This window comes from Cynoglossus semilaevis, chromosome 10, assembly GCF_000523025.1.
Source record: "Cynoglossus semilaevis isolate Cse_v1.0 chromosome 10, Cse_v1.0, whole genome shotgun sequence".
In the NCBI taxonomy this organism is placed as follows: domain Eukaryota; kingdom Metazoa; phylum Chordata; class Actinopteri; order Pleuronectiformes; family Cynoglossidae; genus Cynoglossus; species Cynoglossus semilaevis.
This window is the reverse complement of record NC_024316.1, coordinates 7,846,675-7,866,273: the sequence shown is the minus strand read 5'-3', so window position 1 is coordinate 7,866,273 and position 19,599 is coordinate 7,846,675. Positions and strand designations below refer to the sequence as shown.

Below are 19,599 nucleotides of genomic sequence, written 5' to 3'. Positions count from 1 at the left end.
ACGACAATGTGTGACAATTGAAGAAACAAATAAAGTACATGGAAGTTTTTTTTCCATGGTGGTGTCAGTAGAAATGATTCCTCCCACGAATACGTTTTTTTATTCTCTCTTTTGTTGTCTCCTTAGATGCATTATCACTAAACATGCTTCATGATATTTTCATATCATACGTATTACATAAAACTGAGTGCATATTTGTTTTACCCAATACAGCTTTTCTCCTCAAAACATTCTCCGGAAAATAGCCTCAACACACATATATACCATACATCCCCTTTTTAAGGAAACTGAGTTGAGTTGTTATGAAACATCAAAACAAACAAAAAAGAAATGTTTAAAATATATATTAATAGAGCAAAATATTAAGATATACTGAAGTTTTTGCGGAAAAATATCTGCGTTGTGTTCAGTCATGACTTTGCCTTCTTCCATTGGCTTGGAGTGCGTCATGTGGGCGGGCGTAACTCTGGTGACGGTGTCGGGGGCGGGGACTGTGAGGTCCGACAGGAAAACGAAGGAAAGGCGAGTACCTTTTTTAATAAATCGGTAGATTTATCTTTACATTTCTCTTTAATATAAGCTCTTTGCTTTCTTCACATTATTGTATGCTGCCTCGGTCATATTCTGATAAAATAACGCGGTTGAAACGTGTTACATGTCTACAGTTTGACAACAGGCCAGCTGTCCCGAAAACAACTGAGGCAAGTTAGCAAAGCTAACAGCGGCGCTTCCGTAGGTTGAAGCTGTTAGCTACAAGTTAGCCGTCACTTCATTGCTTTGGACACGGCTTCCGCTGATCGTTGTTGGAACAATATGCTGACGGCTAAATCATAATGTCATATCGCCGCGACACAAAATAATATTTAAGTATACGGTGTTGATGTTGTTTTTTTCTTGGGGCTTTGCTAACACATACCCAGATACTGTACTGTCAGACAGTACCGACATGACGATAAATGTTTTTCCCCATTTAATGCATTAAAATAAGGTGTTATTGACATAATAGGTATTGACACATTATGTTTAAGTTAGAATATATTCGTTTAATAACAAACAAGCAAACGTGATTATTTAATACCATTACAGTATATATTTTAGGAGACATTTTGCAATTGTGTCGTTTCTTTTGGGGTTAATTTGATCAACTTTCTAAAAACTTTAGTGCGATTACCCTCAGTTTTACCCTTTTAATTAATCATTTGACCAATTTTAGCCTTCACTGCAATAACTTCCATGCTGTTTAACTAACGTCAACCTTTTTTGTACTGTTTGTACAGATATGGCATTATATTAAAAACATTAGTAACTTTGAGAGTCATTAATAATCACTATTTGGTTGTAAATTTTATTTTTTGGTTTTGGTTAACATTTAGCTTGATTTTAATCAAATTTCAAGAGTTTTGCTGTTGTTTGTCCATAAATACTAATTACATCAACAGGTGTGGTTGTCTTTTAAATGGGGCAGTTGAAAAGGTTTTATTTTAAATAATATGTTTCTAATGGCAATAATTGTGATAACTGAAACGCAAATGAATCAGAGCAATCATTGTCATTATATCAGTATGTGCTTAGTAAGCAATGGACACAGATTTCCCATGCATCATAAGATTAGAGTTGTGAGTCTCAGAAAATATAGCTCTCCTCCTCCACCTCCTTTCTCTGTTCTCTTCCTCTTTCCTTTTCTTTCTTCCTCATTCCTCTTCTCTAAACCCAAACCAGTCAAGACACAGTCTATGATCTGAATTGTCAAGTAAAATGATTGTCTCCATTCTTTCAGATGGCTGCGATCAGAAAGAAGCTGGTGATAGTCGGTGATGGAGCCTGTGGTAAAACCTGTCTCCTCATAGTCTTCAGTAAGGATCAGTTTCCTGAGGTTTATGTGCCCACTGTGTTTGAGAACTATGTGGCAGACATTGAGGTCGATGGTAAACAGGTAGGATTCTTTCGTCATTATTGCAACACTAATTACTACACAACTAAATCATTCAGACTTTGCTCTTTTGATCTGACTCATCACTGTACATAGAAACTCAGTTGCTAGTTCAGATCTGATCGTGTCCAGTCAGCTTTTTGTTACGTGCGTAATTCATACATCAGACAAAAGTACCACAAGTGAGAAGTCTTCAGAATTTATAAGATCTTTATAAATCATGTTGTGGCATTAATTCCTTAACTAAGTTTTTATTGTTGTTTGTAGCTTATGTATGTGGTGTTTTTTAATGTACTGCCTGCTGTAGGTGGAGCTGGCTCTGTGGGACACAGCTGGTCAGGAGGACTACGACCGACTGAGGCCACTCTCTTATCCGGACACAGATGTCATCCTTATGTGTTTCTCCATTGACAGCCCTGATAGTTTAGGTGAGGTTCTCTCTGCCGGTTTCTTGAGTCACTGAACGTTACCGTAATTTGTTTTTCTTTGATGTTAATACTGTTTAATTTATGCAGAGAATATTCCAGAGAAGTGGACTCCTGAGGTCAAGCATTTTTGCCCCAATGTGCCAATCATTCTCGTGGGAAACAAGAAAGATCTACGGAATGATGAGCATACACGTCGAGAGTTAGCCAAGATGAAGCAGGTGGGAGAGGCCACAACAAATACATAAAACCTCATTGTTTGTCCTCTTCTCTACATCATCCACATCAGATAGAGCGTGTACTTTCCTTTCCCTGTAGTCGGCCTGTAGTTGGTGCTAAGCACACATTCAGATCAGGTGTATGGTTCACATAGACTGGTGGATTGTTTTAAGTGAATTAAACTGTGTGAACAACACTGACAACTCAGTCAGAACTCTTTCACAATATGAAAACACACAGGGTTATGTCCACTGGACATACAGTATGTCATACATTTCATCAATACAAGTAGCAAATTGTGCGTTATCTTCATACTGGAATGTAGCATATTCTAATGTCTTGCTAGCATGAAGTGAGGTACTGTAGGTGGGGTGTACTGGTACTGGTGCTGATTTCTGGCGTGTTAGCAGTACTAGTAACATGTTAGCGCTGTGCCAGATGTAGTCAATAATCAATACCCATATGTGTGAATTTCGTTTCCCGATGCTTATTCAGTGCCATAAGAAAAAAAAAAAAAAATGAACCCATGTACGATTGTTCTTGCAGGTAGCCCAGTGTCAAAATGTCAAAACAGAGTTTTTGAATTGATTGCTTTTTTCCCCACACAGGAACCAGTGAAGTCTGAGGAGGCTCGAGACATGGCAAACCGCATCAATGCCTTTGGTTACCTGGAGTGCTCGGCCAAGACGAAGGACGGCGTGAGAGAGGTGTTCGAAATGGCCACCAGGGCCGCGCTGCAGGCCAAGAGACGAGGCAAGAAGAGCCCCTGCGTTCTTCTATAGATTGTCAGGCAGGTAAAATTGGAGAAATTAAAACAAAGGCCAAGACAAAAAAAAACATGCCTTCACTGTGTCTGTCGTCACCATAGTGGCCACAGTGACTAGAGGGATTAAAGTCTTAAATGGGCTTAGTGAAAAAAAAAGGAAAAAGTCAGACACAGTCGAAACAGGAAAATATATACTTTAAGTTTAAGGTTATAGCTTCTAGCTTTCAAATAGAAATACTGTACTCTTGTGTTTAGAATTCATTAAAGCTTAAGTGAAGAGAACATGAAGAGAACATTTTCTCTTTCTCAGTTATTTGAATTGGGAACAGTACTCTCCTCTCCCCTCAGTTTGTACTGGAGTTCAGAGGCCACACATGTTATTCCTGACTAACTAACTGTTGGAACTGCTCCACAGCTTGCAGTGTATCAGTTTATGCTCTAACATTCTTAACATGTTTCATTTTCCTTTATTGCTCATAGTTTTGACCAAACTAACGTTGCGCAGACCTGCTTTGAACCTTTACATTCTTAATATACTTTAATTAAAAAGTGTGATGATTTCTTGCAGCTGAGTAAAAGTGATTGAGATTAATATTTCTTACATGTAAGTTAGTACAAGTTGAGTGAGGTGGTTGAAATAATTGTGAGTGGCTGCTTAGAGGTTGGACATAAATGTTAAGAACATTTTTTGTCGTGTTGAGGGTGAGTTCTGAAACAGAAGAGGGAAGCTCAGGAGACTTGACCTTATAATCAGTATATTTTAATTAAAAAAAACACTTTGCTTTGTCAAATTAGTTCATCGATACAAACTGGTGTATTCCTAATACAGACTTTTTTTTAGCCTCACTTTTTTATATATATAATACTTTTTTCTAACACTGCAGTCCATATTCAGGTTTCTTTATTGGACATAAACATGGTTGTCAGCTGAATTCTACTTCCTTGACAGTAAAAAGCCTAACGTCCTATTGAGCCATGACATTTTATTTTTTAGGACTCATCAGTGCTAACTAACTTAGCAGATTTAAACAAAGCAAAAATCATTGTAGTTCATACCCAGAGTTGTTTAATGTTTCAATTGCACAAGCCACAGTTTCAAAATATTAGGTGCAGTACCACTGCTGGCCAACAGAGTAGTATGGTTCCGTAAACATCCACGAAAACGGCATAGGTTTGTCCCTGCCCTAGTTTTTTTTTTTTAACTAAAGAGGTGGAGTTAAAAAACTTGTCAGAGGTTGGGACCTGGCTCAGACAGTGAGAACAGATGGTTTAAAACTAACATACATTATTTACACAAGTCCAGGTTTTTGGACTTTTTTATGTGTTGCATTTATCATCTTTAAATGTGTTAATGGAGAAAACAGTGGCAAAGAGGCTGTAAACAGTAGTTATGTTGTAGACATGACATGTTTAAATGAGCATTATCAGATGTCATTTACACTGAAACCATATTAAATTCACCACAGTGCTAAATTCAGCCCAACCTACACAGTTTCTAACCCCCTGCTCTAGTGTGGGTTTTTGCCACTCTCTCTTTCCAATTATGGAATTTCCTTCTCTCGCTTTTTCTCTGTGTCGTATTTAACTTTTTGTGATATTCTACTGGCTTACGTTGTATTATTTGCACACAACTTCAAATCAAAAGGTCAGTGTGGTATATATGAACAATATATATACATATATAATTAAATATATGTATATATATTTACTTGATGAAAGTACGTATATGATGTCAGAAGACGAGATGCAAAATGCAAAAAGCTCCTCCTTAAGGATTGGTCATTTATAAAATTCTTTTGTATACGGACTTATCCTGACATTTCTCCAGTCGTCTTTTTTAATGTATTCTCAAGGAAATAAATTGTAACAGAGAATGACCAAAGGCATGTCTGTGTTTCTGTTTTTCTGTCAAAACAATGTTTCTAGCAGCTTTTATCATTCAAGCTATCTTTATTTAATTATCCTAACTTTTTTTTTATTCCAGGCTGTTTGTCAATTCATTATTTATTATTATACTTTTTACATACATCACTAATATTAGCTAATTTTGAATGAATTGTAGGTAAACATTGATTTCTGGGCTAAAAGTTAGCCCTGTTTTTTATTTTGTTGATTTTAACAACTGAAAAAATATAGTAAAAAAACCTTATTCTGTTATTTATATTTTGGCAAATTTATCTTTGTGTAACCTTTACCTGACTTTGGGCAAGTAATCAATTTAAACCTTTAAGCTTAACTACATCATTTTAATTAACTTGTGACTTTCTTTCGGGAACACTAGATGCAGATAATGTCTTTGGAAATTTTTTCCTGGTAAAATAATTCTACTATGATTAAGGCCAAACTTGACCATTCCAAATCACCATGGCTCATCAATGAGGTGACCTGGTATTAAAATACTATGTCACAGGCGTCAACTCCACAGGTCTCAGTGACTGCAGGACAACATTGACAGCCTCAGACTTGTTCTGGTAGGAATCTAGATTGGGACACAAAGACAGTGGGATCCAGCCAATATATACTATATACCTTATTTTTCACAGTTGCTCAGTGGGTGAATGCCTTTTGTTTAAGAAATAATGGAGACCCATGCAGGAGCATCCATACCCTGTCTTTATTCCTCAATGGTTTCATAGTAATAATAATTAAAACTGTATTTATCCCACATTTGGGAAATTCTTCTGTTAACAACAAACACGTTTCTACTTATTCATATTTAAAAGAATATACCAAGGTAAATATGATCTCAAATCAGCATCATCATGGAGGTGGCCTGGTGTACAAATGCTGAAGAACACAGCTTATGGTTCCACAGGCTGGCCTTAACCCTATAAAGTTTGATGGAGTCCTGCCAGAAACTCTTGATAAAAGGGTTCTGAAAGGAAAAACGTACACTTATAAGTGAAAGACTTCATAGGAAAGCGACAATGAATCTTTTATTGTGTAAATGCTGTGTACACCCACCTGTGTCTGGGTCTATAAATGAATGTCTGATGAGGAAGTCCAAGGCCACCATTGCACAGTTGGGTTTGAAGTCATCAGTTGCCAACAGTTCTTTTACCTGAAATCACAACAGATTATTTATAAGGTTTTAGGTTAAATACTGTTAAATAGCTTCTTTAATTTCTTCTTTTAATTCCAACAATGGAATCAAACATCTAGAGAATCGTTGCAAAATGCAGACCCATGCCTCTGTGGAACACATAATTCCTATTTTATTAACCAGAGAAGCATACTTTTGTCAGTAGTATTTCAGACATTAAAGATAGGATACAACTTGGGATGAGTGTTAGATAATAGCTATGCCATCAAAGTGTGAAGTGTGTATTAGGACAGATGGTTACATTTGTCAAGAAAAAGGCACATGTTAGCTATTGTAAAAACTACTAATTAGCTAAATTGGCTTTTGTTTGGCATAATTAACAGTTACAATATGAAAACTATATTATAGTAAAGAGTCAGCCAGAGTTTGGCAAAATACCTTATAGTATTAAAAATAGCTACATTTCAGCTCTCAAGAGAGCACAAAGACAATGTGGATGTGACTGTGTAATTTTCAGACAATAAACTCAGATACTGCTGTATGTTTGTACAGAAAATGATGTGTCATCAAACCTTCTACTAACCTTGTCTATAGGTAGAAGGTAGAACTCTTGCACTTCTCCATCTCCTACTCTGGGTCTGAAGTCCAGAGGAAGTTCCAAATCAAAGACAAACTGACATTCTGGAAACACCCCTTCCTCATCCTCGTATGTGTAGCTTAAAAAAAGGTTAATGACAAAATATTAATTGTAGAAAAATCAGGAGTGTAGGTCAAGTGAAGTGGACTCACATATGAGCTATAGTTATAATTTAATTTTATACAGATTAATGAATAAAACTAACTTAGATACACTATGGTGGTCATCTGAACTCACCTGACAGTGCTCACATGAAGTGCTTTCTCAGCAATGGCAGCTGGGATACAAGCTTCCTCCTGACATTCTTTCACCAGCGTGTGCTTGATGCTCACGTCAGCAGAGAGACCACCTGCTGCCTTTGGGAACAAAACACAATAGTGCTCTCTGGAATCAACTCCTAATTATGTGAATATCAAAATAACTTTTTTTTACTGGAAACTTCTGGAAAAGCAGGACTAATTTGTACCCACCAAATTATCCAGAAGTCCAGGATATGTCTGCTTAGTTGGAGAACGTCTTCCCAGCCACATGCTAACTTCTCCACTGTTACTGACAGTGTAACCATTGATGTGGACGCCATAACGTTTGACTCCAAAAAGACCTGTGGTGTAGCAACACTACACAATTGTTATCAATATTAGTAAAAATAATAAATGTCAGGTATGGAAAAAAACAACTTACTGGTAGCTGCTCTTTCCATCCACATTAACGGAGGGTCTGAGAATTTAGGCATCACTCTGTACTTCTGAAAAATAATGTTTCATAATGATGTTATTTGGCTGTTCCTGGCATCAGCATCAACAAAGTGAAATGGTTGATCCACACACCTCATCTCTCCATCCTTTAAGGCACCCCAAGGAGTCCTCTCCTCTCAGGGACTGTAGGACAGCATCGACAGCCTCGGACCTCTTCTGGTAGGAATCTAGACTGGGACACAAAGACACAGCGCCACCGTTTGGCGAACTAAACACTTCTGGATAGCCGGTGAGAAGTGAAGTGACGTGTGGTGGGATCCAGCCAACTTGGGATCCTTCAATCTCAAACCTGCAGCAGTCAGCACGACACGACCCTGTCCGGAACAATGATGGAGGTGAAGAAAAAAAATGTTAAGCAAATGTTCAATTACAACGTATCCCCTCCTCCTCAACTCCACGTACCTGCCAGGTAAAAGTTGTTCATGCGACTGAGCAGCTTCATTACCTTTTCTGACCAACTATAGACCGCCATTTTGAGCGACTTTATAAACTGAACTAAATATAGTGTTCCCCTAGTGCTCTTCTTCTGTCCTTTTTCACCACACTCAATTCTTTACAAAACATGAATTCATTGTGGTGATTATAATCTATTTATAAAATGAATACAATATTTTTGTAAACAGATATCCATTGCTATTTGCATGTACTTAACACTTCGTTGAAGAAAACTCCAATGTTTCCTCGTGTTTGCGTTTGATATAGTTTGTCCCTGTGAAGTCGCCGTACGGCTGTCGTAAAAAATAGACAGACGTAAAACGTGTTATATGTTTGTTTCAAGTAATATGAAGTATCTAGAATAGTGACCATATTTATTCCCTTGACACAGCAGTATGTTACAGGTTGCTACTAAAACGTTGTTTTATTTTCATTTCATAAATGTTTCATAAAATATTTTCGTAGAGAAGGACATGAAGAGTCACCATAGGATAGTGTACTAATTGAGAATATAAATGATGGTGAGGGAAAGGAGCTGGAAAAAAGAGAAAAAGAAGACAATTCTGACTAGCTTACCTACTGTTTCGCAGTTTAAACATTAGGTGGCAATATTACACCGGTTGCCATCACACCAGAAACATTAGAAGAAGAATATTGTTTGAAAAAATAAAAAGGTAGAAGAAGAAATCCCATCCGGATCATCTGAAATCTGTCAGAAGAGTCAACCTTGACACTGGATGTATTTAAAAAAATATCTATGAATGTAACATTCGTAGCGTTTACTCTCCTCTGACACCAGCGATCTGGTGTTAGCCGACGATGCCTCTCTTCCCTGCGAACCAGTCCCAGCTGATTCGCTCCAGTCAAAAGGACGCATTTTACCAAACCTTCCTAAGAAACAACGCAAACGAGACTTTTCAAACACTTGCTGGTGGGTTTTCTTTTTAACTTAAACATACTTTCATTGCTTTGTCATGTGTTGCTTCCCATCGCTAAATATCTTTGTTTATTTTGTGTGTAGGATCTAAAAGATGGCTTGACTGGAGGAAAGAGATCGAACTGCTGTCAGACCTTGTCTACTATGGTTTAACTACATTGTCAGGTAATTTCAGGGAAACCTCGCCTTATGTTTTCCATAACACGATTTTGGCAAAATAGCACTACACTTAGTTGTTAATTGTAACGCTATGTGTCAGTAACACCACATATGCATGTGTGCAGAGCACATAATGACATTGACACCTAGAGTAGCTCTTACTGTTTATCATATCTTCCTCTGTTCCAGGGGGCTGGCAGTGGACTAAAATGTGCACAGCCCCTAAATTAATTTTTTGATTGTTTCGTGCTTTTAAATTTTTACACCATGTTAATAAAGCGTTATTTAAAAAAAATCATCCAAGTACATATATCACTGTCAGAGGAAACGTGGTCAGTAAACTAACTAATTTCTTTCTCTAGGTTACCAAACACTAGGTGAAGAGTATGTCAGCATTGTCCAAGTGGATCCTACCAAACGACGGATTCCCTCTCGTGTCAGACGAACGCTCTTTGTTCTCTGCCATGCATTCTTGCCTTACCTCCTTGACAAATTCCTGGTATGCCTTGAAAATGAGTTAGAAAGAGAGCAAGAGGGCATTAGCAGTGTTAGACGAAGACGACACGAGGCGTCTACGACCTGTAGTCTGGAGTCCTGGCTGAGGAGGTGGATTCAGAGAGCAGTGGGTTTGCTGTCAGAGTCCCAAAGGAGAGCCTGTCTCCCTGCTACATTTGTCCTTCATCAGGGTCTGACTCTTCTGCACCGATTTCATGTGGCCCTGTTCTACATCAGTGGATCTTTCTATCATCTGTCCAGAAGGATGGCTGGAATCAGCTATGTAGGTCAATTTTATCCCCTTTAAGGCATGTGGGTCTTGCGCTATTAACTTTTACCAACTTGAAATCCTGGAAATGACTTCCCATTAGACAAAGTTTATTATCACCTTATTTTACAGTTCCCAGTGGAAAAATCAATCAAAGATGTTTAATAAGTGACATTTCTTCCTATTAAGTCAAACATTTACGTTTTTCTTTTATATTGATCTGTCTGCAGCACCAGAGGAAGTTAAGCTTCTTACAAAGAGTTTTCATTAACAAATGTATCTGTATTATGTATGTACCATCAATAACACTGTTATCGTTTACATCAAATTGATGAATGTTGTAACAGTTATGTGTTGTTATGTGTAGCTGCGTGTGATGGGTCCAGACAGCGTTGACGGGACCATCAGGAACAGCTACAAGCTGCTGGGAGCTGTGTCCCTGCTTCAGCTGCTCATCACTGTCAGTCTGCAGCTCAACAACCTCAGACAAAGACAGAGAGCCAGGAAGGAGTGGAAACTCTACAGAAATCTTAGGTACAGAACCAGTTGCCTTTGCAATGTCATGTCTTTGACTATGGGACCACAGCTACTACAGTGAGTCCTCGATTGACTGCTGTTTAAATTCTAATTAATCTGTGCTCATTTCTGTTCCACAAAACCTGGTAAATGGAGAGTGGTTAAATCTATAAATGAGAAGTTGTAATTGTTCTTAGTATTACTTTGCATTTTGTACTTTTCCCCCATCGTTTATTGAAGCATATGCTGCTGACGTGAACTCTTTGTGTCTGCAGTCCTCAGCGCAGCGACAGCTCGAGTCCCAGAGTCGCCCGCTGTATTCTGTGTCTGGAGGAGAGAAGACACTCGACCTCCACCCCCTGTGGACACCTCTTCTGCTGGGAGTGCATCACTGAGTGGTGCAACACCAAGGTCAGAGCCAAGAGACAAGAAGCAATTTAGAAGAAGCTTCACATGAGGGGAAATCTGTTGGCGTTTTACTGGCAGATATTTCTTTCAAAGCAGCAGTGTTTTTTCCGTTTAGCCTACTAACATTTCAGCAGTATCTGTTTGTTGGTGTTTTTTTATAATAATATAATGAACTGCATCTACTTTTTGTCATGATTTGTGCTGCAAACCAGTTCAGAGGTTTTACACGCAGGTGTTGAGTCTTGGTCAAACAACATTTAGCATTTAATGAACTAAAGCCAATCCAAAGACACTGAATCAGAGAAGTTAGTACAGTGGGAGAAACGTCACACCATGTACTTTTATCTGCGCTTAGAAATGAATGCAGAAACAGTACTCAACTTTTTTGTGAGTAAGTGTAACACGGGTTGGTGTTTGTGTTTCATCTCACAGGCAGAGTGCCCTCTGTGTCGGGAGAAGTTCCAACCTCAAAGACTGATTTATCTGAGGAACTACAGATAGTAGAACATGTTCTTGGGACACAGACGCAGGCACGCAAAATCATGCACAGCTACCTCTCAGGATCATAGGACACAACTTTGTTTGTCGTTATGTTGTAATTAAATTATTTTGTTTTCTATCTAGGTATTTAATTACTTGTGCTTAATACAAATCTGTTAATTAAAAATTACTACATTATCTTTTTGTGGTCATTGATGATTAAAGTGAGAGTGGAATGGTCAGATACTGAGGTTTTACACAGCTTTAATACCTAAAATAAAATGAAAATAATAATGTTATATTATCATTTTTAATATTGTAGATATAAATATATAAATATAATAATTAAAACATCTGAAATTGCTTTTAAAAATCTAGGTGATGATACCCCTGAGAATAAATAAAATAAATACTGTATTTACATTAAAATACAGTACAACAGTAGCGCAACCCTGCTAACTCCATATGAGAAGACAGTTGTCACAGGGGATTGAACTAGTGACCTGTTGTATGTAGGTTCTAACCATCTCTTCCACCAATTGCGTCATTTGACTTATGATGCAGTACACTAATTCCCATCCAGCCTGTACATATTCATCAAAGTTGTTTTTTTTCTCTGAGTCCCTGTTGAGCTGCCACCAGCAGATGGAGCCCTGAATGGTTGAACAGCTTTACCTGTGTCTTATTATCTCTCCACTCCCTCATCATATAGTCCGGCTGTTTGTTTTTGCCTATTTATCTGGACACCTTTGAGTTTTTCCATCCAGGCTGATACTCTGGTAACAGTTAAACTGGGCCTGTTATTCCAAGTTTGTTTTGGCCTTCTTACGGCTATGAACAGCTCTTTTTTATAATTAAAGTCCAAAGCTGCAAAAACGTTTAACATGTACAAACAACAACAACAAAAATTACACAGCTTGTTTACTCAAAAACAAACTTTGTATTTCTTGGAGTGTCATGAAAATAGCAGGACTTCTAGACCTAATGTGTCCATTCACGAACAACTCTGCTCAGCAGACGTTCACCTGATTATACTCCTGTAATCAATCGTTACTTTTTAATCTGCTCCAATCTCAGAATTAGAAACTGTGTAAGATTATTTTTGCAAGATTTGTAATTTTTTACAAAGACAAAACCTTTTGAAGTCTCACCTTCGTACAAACTTGACTACATCACACACACATACGTCTTAAACACGTCACAGTCTGTGATTCACGTTGACTGATGAGAAATGAGACATTGTGCAACAGTTAACAACAGCCAGGTAAAAACAGGTAACAACATCTCTGATTCTTCCTTCTGAATATGAACAAACTTGACTCATCAGTCCAGTTCAGTGTAACGTTTGTGCCTCGTTCATTTTTTTTGCATTATCAAATATTTAAAACACGCCCCTCATCTCCTTACACACTGTATTACTTTGACCTACTCTGTGTATAATGAATTTGTATGACTAGCTGTGGTGGTAGAGTCACTGCTGTAATACTGTGATATTGACTCAACCAGGGAAACTCCTTACTTTCATGGGTCCTACTGAGCTGCTGAGGTGTTGCAATGAATTTTACCATCAAAGGTTGAGACATGTTCTAATTGACTAACGTCCCAAACTGACACTCGTCTGTCTTCACAGACCCAGAGGGAGACGGACGTTGATGGACTTTCTAACCGGGACCTCTTCTTTTAAACACACTTCAAATTGTTTATTTATTTAAAAAAAATAATTGAGTTTACAGTTCACTGTGCAGCTACTGTACATCCTTTTTTGTAATTGTTGGTCAGAATGGCCTTAAAAATTAGTACCAGCTGTGTCTGCAGCTTCGTCTTTGGAACTATTCTAATTATTGGTGAGTACATGCTGAGAGGAGAGAAGAAGGTGACGATTTGAATACAAATAAATTGCATGTGTTTTTTTTTTTTTAACTTCTTCTTTCATGTTACAGCTTTCCCAATGGCAGAGATCACTCTTGGTAAGTTTGACAAAAATACTTAATTGTAATAACGTGTTTTCAACATTTGGACATTGTTGTTAAAAGACATTTAAACATTATATTATATTATATTATATTATATTATATTATATTATATTATATTATATTATACATTTGCATAAAATGTAATTATGTTGTTATTTATTATTACTATGTTAAAGAAATAGCATTTCATAAAGTAGCATGGTAAAATGTAGCATACTATAGGATAATACTGTATAACATAAAGTACTACACTGCTTTCAATGTGAAATGTTGAAAAACAAATGTCACTATGATGTACTGCAGTGTATTGTACTGTACAACCTTGTGTATTTATTGTCTTAGACTTTTCTGATAAACTAGCAAATGAAACACTTGAGCGTAGTTGATTATATTTAAACTATTTTTAAAAAATAAATCATGATTATAATATTCAATCTCTGTGTTGATTATTTTTATTTTAATAATGTTACTTCTACGGTAAAACTAATCAGGTCAGTTTACATCAGATTGTTAGTTTGTGCTTTGAATCTCAATAGAAAGTTGTCCGGCCTTTTAAATGTGTGTTTTATAATATTTTGTGGGAGTACATCAAATTTAAATGATGTTACTTAAAAGTGTCCATTCGCTTCACACTTATGCGCTCCTTTGCTCACAGGTGCACTGCATCTAAATGAGTGCCCTGCAGCACCACTGATCCCAGTGTATGTGATGGTGTGTGGGATAATAGCACTGCTGCTGATGGGCCTGGTTGTTCTGCCAAAACTCCTCTGCCCAGCAGCCCAAGGATTAATCTGGACGTGCTGTGTCCTCACCCTGATTCTGTTGACTTTCATCTGGTTCCTCGTTGGTAACTACAAACTTACAGTTCCTCAGATCGGTTGTTGACACTGTAGTTGTCTGTAGTAAAAGACAAATGTGAGCTCAAACTACACTACATTGCCCTACAGTAAAGTATACAGTATTATACTTGTATTATACTGTACTGTATAGTACTATATTGTAGTATACTATACTAGGCTCCTCTGTATTTCAAATACACAGATGGGTACTAAATAATCTAAAATGATCCCCATAACATATGATATACAGGGTTGCAGGGTGTCAACAGCAGAAAGCTTTAAAAATGACTGTGAACTGTATCATGGTGATTCCTCTAACTCTGTCTCTGTTCCTCTCCAGGGAGTTACTATATCTATTCTATATACCCACCCAGTTATGAGAAGAACATCACCGATCCAGACAAATCCATCAGCGGTGCATACACTGCTCCTAACAGCAGCTGGACACAGGCTCTGCACAAACACAACCACAATCTTCAAACCCAAGACCACGATCATCTAAATCGGACCTTTCCAAACCATAACCAGACTGAGACGATGAGTGGAAACCAGACCTGGAAGAACCTTATTCCAACTCCAACGACCAGTAGTGACGTGGACAAAGAGCAGCAGGAACCTGCAGCTGATCAGGCTGAGGCTACAAAGGCCTACTGTGATAAAACTCTGTATCTGCTCGCTTTCTGGGCCACCACCATGATATATGTCTTTGCAGGAAACGCACTACTGATCATGGCTTGCTTGTATGGCTGCATGGGAATAATGAATATGATAACAAATCACCTTTTTTGATGCAGCTAATTATGACTGTGTGAACCACTTTTGGAAACAGCTGAGCTTGTTTCAACCTGTTCCTGCGGCTTCAGCATGAGACGATAGTTGTCTTTGAATATGACTGAACTTTAATGGTCAATAAAGTATGTTATTATTGCTTGATTTTAACATCATGTCTGTTGCATGTGACTGTTGATATAATGACCCTGGAATAATATTGAATTTATTCTTTTTGTTGCACTATGCAAGTCTGGTTTCCTTATTAAATTATGTTTATCATCTGCATTGTTTTAACTTCATTGTGTATTTTAGTTTGTCACGTGTAAATAGTACTGCAAATTCTGATTATATCCAAATAAAATATTTTGTTCATAATAATTTTGCATGTGTTACGTTGTCATTTCACAAACACACACAGCAACATCTTCCCTCTGTAGTGAAGTTTTCAACCTATCATTAGAGGACGCAGAAACACTGTTGTCGCCAAGGATTCAAACCTGCAACTCTTTAAACGCAGGCTCCATCACCAGCTCGTGGATCACTTCCTTGTTTTTCCAAAGGAGGAGTTCAGACGTCATGTGACCGCTGCACAGACTAACACAGCAGCTGAGCGGTGAAGCCCCACTACACTGAGGGAGGTGACGACTCTGGACATCGGCTGTGGACGCTTCTGCAGGTGGGTGGGTCGGGGGTCGCCCAGTGTGACTGTGTGTTTGTCTGTGTGTGAGGGTGAGGGGAGGCGGGGGTGAGAGACCTTGCTACTGCTGCTGGAAGAAAACAACTACTAGATATTATATAAACACGTTTAAACATGCTGCTGTTGTAGCGAACACTGACGGCGCTTTGTTTTGTTTCTATTTAATATTCACAACATGTCTCACGTTGTGTCAAAGTGTTGGCTCAGAAAGTGCGTCTTTTAAATTAAATTAATAAGTGTTGCTTTCCTCCAAGGCAGATTGTCAAGTCAGCAAAAAGATAAACATCTGTCAGTTCCTGGTTGGGTTTTCCGGTCAAAAAGCTGCGCAGAGTAACAGTTTCTGTGTTTGGAATTGAAAAACGAAACGGAAAATAAAGGAATAAAATGAGAATAAATAAAATAAATGAGACTTCTTTCTCGGATTTAAATAAATTTCCCGGTATAATACTTTTGTGGTTCCCTAGTGTTATTATCTGTTATGGATGGTTTTCATGGACATATATGTTTTGTGTAAGGCAAAAGTTTCTTCTAGAAATTTCAATTTTTTTTACATCTACTTCTTGTAGGACAAAAGTACAAGGGTTTTTGATGTCCTGCTAACCGTATTTCCATTGCTGTTTTCCACTAATTATTTTTGCAGTCGCTGGAAAAGTGCTGAGCTGCTTAAAAAGCTCTGTTTGGAGTTCTTACTTAACCTTATTGAATAACTTACACAAAAACAACGAATGTAGAAGGTGACGACTGCCAGAAAACCTGTTGCAGTTTTCAATAACTGTAGCTTCAGTTCAGACCTGGTGTTTGTTCCTTGTTTTAACAAACTGGTCAGATAGAGTCCCACAGCTCGGCACTTGTCAAACATATAGTTAAAAAGGTACATTTCTCCAAGGTGTTTGAGACCTGAGAGACCTGTTTTCACATGTGTTAGACATTAGAATCAGACACCTTACCCTGAAGGTATTTGTTATGTGGTGTTACTGATATTGTCAACTACCATGTCAGTTTGTACCTATTCAAATGCACACTACTTTCAGTCCAAATAGCTGAGGGTTGTCTTGTTTTTTTTCCAGAATAGAAAAATGTCTACAGTGATGCTGCAGGAGGTTCGAGAACGGATTTCCAAAGAACTGGATACTGTAGTAGACTTCTGGCTCAAATACTCTCATGACAAAGAACATGGGTATTGAATAACAAATGGATGCCAAAGCTTCTGTTGATTCCAGGTGTGCAGTCTATACTATGGTAGTGAACTTCAGTCTCCTCTTCCTTTCTCAGGGGCTACTTCACTTGTATTGGGAAAGACGGGAAGATTTTCGATGAGCTCAAGTACGTGTGGCTGCAGGGCAGACAGGTAGGTCTGGTGAAGTAGACATTGACACTCAGTAGACCTGGAAGACTCCAAAGGTTTTGTCTTCACAGGTGTGGATGTACAGTCGCCTGTATCGAACCGTTGATCGATTCCACAAACCTGAAATACTTGAAGCAGCTAAGGCTGGTTTGTATTCAATTCAAGCACATCTTGTTGAGTCTGATCTGGTTCGTTTCAGTGTAAGACAAAGAAATGAATATCTCAAGTCACAACGTGCTCCTGTGTTTCTGTGTTAGGAGGGGAGTTCCTCAGAAAGTTTGCACGCGTCTCCACTAGCAACGGCCAATGGAAATGTGCCTTCTGTTTAACCAAAGATGGTAAAGCTGTAAAAGTACAGAGGACCATCTTCAGCGAGTGTTTCTACGTCATGGCCATGGATGAATTGGGGAGAGTCACCGGGGACAAGGACATGCAGGTATGACCGAAAATAAACCAAGTGGAGGTCTCTAGCAGGTCATGTAATCATTTAGGATTTATTGTTTTATAAAATACATTTGGTGCTCTTTTTTATTTCTAGCTGGAGGCTGAGCAGGTGATGGAGCAGCTCATATACTGGGTTCGAGTGGATGGGTCTGGCTTGGGTCGACCACAGCTTCTTGGGGATGTTCCCACCAATAGTATGGCAGTTCCCATGATGCTATTGTGTCTGGTGCAGCAGCTGACTGAGGGACGGGATCAGGAGGTGGTTGAGAAATACAAAGAGTTGAGCAGCTGGTGTGTCCAACAGGTTCTACAGCACATACAGGTATGGACCTGCTTTTATTATTTTTTTATTTTGGTATTTCTCTTTGTTATAATATCACAGTCAATGACCTATGTGAGACCTATCTTGTTGCAGAGAAATGGCACGGCCATTTTAGAGAACGTGTCACCTGATGGAGCAGAGTTACCTGGTTGCCAAGGCCGACTGCAGAACCCAGGTAAACACTGGTCTTCCTGCAGTCATCCGGATAATCACAAAAAGCAACGAGAGGTTAAAATGCTTACTCCAACATTTTTCTGTCCTGCATGGCCTTTCTTACATGTGACCCATTAATGCTGACTCAGGCCATGCACTGGAAGCAGGCTGGTTCCTGCTTCAGTGCAGTGCGCAGAGGGAGGACAAGGAGCTTCAGAGAGCGGCCATTGACAAATTTGTGGAGCTGCCTTATCAATGTGGTTGGGATCAAGAGCATGGTGGCCTATTCTACTTCCTGGATGTGGATGGTCACTGTCCCACACAAGTGAATCAGTTCAAACATGACAGAACCTTCATTCAGTGGTTGATCATTTAGTGTGCAGTGCAGATATGGTTGCTGTTTGGTTAATCACTGTTTTTTTCTTGTGTATTTCATCAGTTGGAGTGGAATATGAAGCTGTGGTGGCCTCACTGTGAAGCTCTCATCGCTTTTCTCATGGCCTACAGTCAAACCAAGAAACCTGAACTGCTGGACAGATTTTTTCAAATATATGAATATACCTTTAGCCATGTGAGTAAATCCAGCTGTACCCAAATTACACAATTATTTCAACATATGTATATTATTAAAATATTATTCACTTGCCTGGCAAGTAGTCACTTAAAGACTGAAAAATAATTTAGCATTAGTATCTAATGGTGAATAAATTGCTAAAAGTTAGACAAAGAATTATGTTTTTTTTAAATGACGTAAAAAATTTATATTTATTTATATATAAGGCCAGTTTAAATGACGTAAAAATATTTATATTTATTTATATATAAGGCCAGACATTTTTAATTTAACTGTGAAAACATTGCCACTTAGAATATGACTTTAACATTGTTTGAATCATTTTTAACATAATTTTAAAATATGCTACAATTTCTTAGATGCGTATATGTGTTTTTTTTATTCTTTATTGCAGTTTCCTGATGTCAAGAATGGTGAGTGGTTTGGATACTTGTCACAAGACGGAAAAGTGGCAATGGATTTTAAGGGAGGCCCTTTTAAAGGTAAGAACATTTTGGAGCTATAGACCGAACTAAATTGAGAAAATGTAATTTTTCTAATCACATTAAATGTTCGGCCATATGTTTCTGTTCCTCTTTCTTCTTTAGGGTTCTTCCATGTTCCTCGCTGTCTTTACATGTGTGAGAGAATTCTGGATGATCTGCTGGGGAGCAGCAGTTGAACCAGCAGTTTACTTGACAACACATTTACTACATTAATATCAGGGTTCTGATTTCTAAACCACTTTATAATCATTAAATAATCTACCATAATTTTCTTATGTTTCAATTATTCATCATTTTAAAGTTGTTTTTTTATTAAACAAAGAAAACGACCTCAGATCACAGGGCATTATATTGAGTTGTAATTTGATATATTATTGCTGCTGATTATTAAATGTTATATTTGAGTAAATGAACTGAAGTTATTTGCTTTGTACTGTATTTATTTAAGATTCATAAATCAGTTTGGTACTTAAAATACTCCAGAGCAGTAGAAGGCGGTCATGCACCAAGGAGCAAATCGTCT

The 19,599-nt window shown here is 38.0% G+C and overlaps 5 protein-coding genes across 6 annotated transcripts; 4 read left to right on the top strand and 1 right to left on the bottom strand.

The window, feature by feature from the left end:
* The first annotated feature begins 424 nt into the window (after positions 1-424).
* rhoaa (ras homolog gene family, member Aa) lies at positions 425-5,222 on the top strand. Of its 2 annotated transcripts, none has more exons than XM_008318560.3 (5): positions 425-522; positions 1,778-1,933; positions 2,238-2,358; positions 2,446-2,576; positions 3,183-5,222. In XM_008318560.3, exons 2-5 carry the CDS (start codon positions 1,778-1,780, stop codon positions 3,354-3,356), a joined length of 582 nt encoding a protein of 193 aa, XP_008316782.1. In that variant the 5' UTR covers positions 425-522; the 3' UTR covers positions 3,357-5,222. The 2 variants fall into 2 exon arrangements, with proteins under 2 accessions (XP_008316782.1, XP_024915025.1); XM_025059257.1 differs by lacking the exon at positions 425-522 and adding an exon at positions 573-701.
* A 715-nt stretch (positions 5,223-5,937) lies between these two features.
* Positions 5,938-8,468, bottom strand: tpk2 (thiamin pyrophosphokinase 2). Its single transcript, XM_008318561.3, has 8 exons — positions 8,178-8,468; positions 7,848-8,089; positions 7,702-7,765; positions 7,491-7,621; positions 7,258-7,376; positions 6,967-7,099; positions 6,305-6,401; positions 5,938-6,215 (listed from the first exon to the last, which is right to left on the bottom strand). Exons 1-8 carry the CDS (start codon positions 8,245-8,247, stop codon positions 6,169-6,171), a joined length of 903 nt encoding a protein of 300 aa, XP_008316783.1. The 5' UTR covers positions 8,248-8,468; the 3' UTR covers positions 5,938-6,168.
* A 160-nt stretch (positions 8,469-8,628) lies between these two features.
* pex10 (peroxisomal biogenesis factor 10) lies at positions 8,629-11,671 on the top strand. The gene is made up of 6 exons (XM_008318562.3): positions 8,629-9,141; positions 9,232-9,312; positions 9,669-10,084; positions 10,437-10,603; positions 10,861-10,996; positions 11,426-11,671. The coding sequence occupies exons 1-6, from the start codon at positions 9,030-9,032 to the stop codon at positions 11,492-11,494; spliced, it is 981 nt and encodes a 326-aa protein (XP_008316784.1). The 5' UTR covers positions 8,629-9,029; the 3' UTR covers positions 11,495-11,671.
* Positions 11,672-13,084: 1,413 nt separating this feature from the next.
* Positions 13,085-15,434, top strand: LOC103384894 (uncharacterized). The gene is made up of 4 exons (XM_008318586.3): positions 13,085-13,317; positions 13,414-13,440; positions 14,102-14,293; positions 14,626-15,434. Exons 1-4 carry the CDS (start codon positions 13,254-13,256, stop codon positions 15,072-15,074), a joined length of 732 nt encoding a protein of 243 aa, XP_008316808.1. The 5' UTR covers positions 13,085-13,253; the 3' UTR covers positions 15,075-15,434.
* Positions 15,435-15,596: 162 nt separating this feature from the next.
* On the top strand, positions 15,597-19,485 carry renbp (renin binding protein). The gene is made up of 11 exons (XM_008318563.3): positions 15,597-15,732; positions 16,821-16,930; positions 17,026-17,101; positions 17,170-17,245; positions 17,356-17,534; positions 17,637-17,864; positions 17,958-18,039; positions 18,167-18,342; positions 18,457-18,588; positions 18,986-19,073; positions 19,179-19,485. The coding sequence occupies exons 2-11, from the start codon at positions 16,830-16,832 to the stop codon at positions 19,250-19,252; spliced, it is 1,212 nt and encodes a 403-aa protein (XP_008316785.1). The 5' UTR covers positions 15,597-15,732; positions 16,821-16,829; the 3' UTR covers positions 19,253-19,485.
* The last annotated feature ends 114 nt before the right edge of the window (positions 19,486-19,599 follow it).

Coding starts and splice junctions, on each gene's coding strand:
- LOC103384894 (XM_008318586.3), top strand. CDS start 13,254: ATGGCCTTAAAAATTAGTACCAGCTGTGTCTGCAGCTTCGTCTTTGGA. Junction 13,318..13,413: donor TGGAACTATTCTAATTATTG/GTGAGTACATGC, acceptor TTCATGTTACAG/CTTTCCCAATGGCAGAGATC. Junction 14,294..14,625: donor TTTCATCTGGTTCCTCGTTG/GTAACTACAAAC, acceptor GTTCCTCTCCAG/GGAGTTACTATATCTATTCT.
- rhoaa (XM_025059257.1), top strand. CDS start 606: ATGCTGCCTCGGTCATATTCTGATAAAATAACGCGGTTGAAACGTGTT. Junction 1,934..2,237: donor TTGAGGTCGATGGTAAACAG/GTAGGATTCTTT, acceptor TGCCTGCTGTAG/GTGGAGCTGGCTCTGTGGGA. Junction 2,359..2,445: donor TGACAGCCCTGATAGTTTAG/GTGAGGTTCTCT, acceptor TAATTTATGCAG/AGAATATTCCAGAGAAGTGG.
- renbp (XM_008318563.3), top strand. CDS start 16,830: ATGTCTACAGTGATGCTGCAGGAGGTTCGAGAACGGATTTCCAAAGAA. Junction 17,102..17,169: donor TGTGGCTGCAGGGCAGACAG/GTAGGTCTGGTG, acceptor TTGTCTTCACAG/GTGTGGATGTACAGTCGCCT. Junction 18,040..18,166: donor AGGCCGACTGCAGAACCCAG/GTAAACACTGGT, acceptor ATGCTGACTCAG/GCCATGCACTGGAAGCAGGC.
- pex10 (XM_008318562.3), top strand. CDS start 9,030: ATGCCTCTCTTCCCTGCGAACCAGTCCCAGCTGATTCGCTCCAGTCAA. Junction 9,313..9,668: donor TGGTTTAACTACATTGTCAG/GTAATTTCAGGG, acceptor TTCTTTCTCTAG/GTTACCAAACACTAGGTGAA. Junction 10,085..10,436: donor GGATGGCTGGAATCAGCTAT/GTAGGTCAATTT, acceptor TGTTATGTGTAG/CTGCGTGTGATGGGTCCAGA.
- tpk2 (XM_008318561.3), bottom strand. CDS start 8,247: ATGGCGGTCTATAGTTGGTCAGAAAAGGTAATGAAGCTGCTCAGTCGC. Junction 7,622..7,701: donor GATGGAAAGAGCAGCTACCA/GTAAGTTGTTTT, acceptor GCTACACCACAG/GTCTTTTTGGAGTCAAACGT. Junction 6,402..6,966: donor ACCTTCTACCTATAGACAAG/GTTAGTAGAAGG, acceptor TTGTGATTTCAG/GTAAAAGAACTGTTGGCAAC.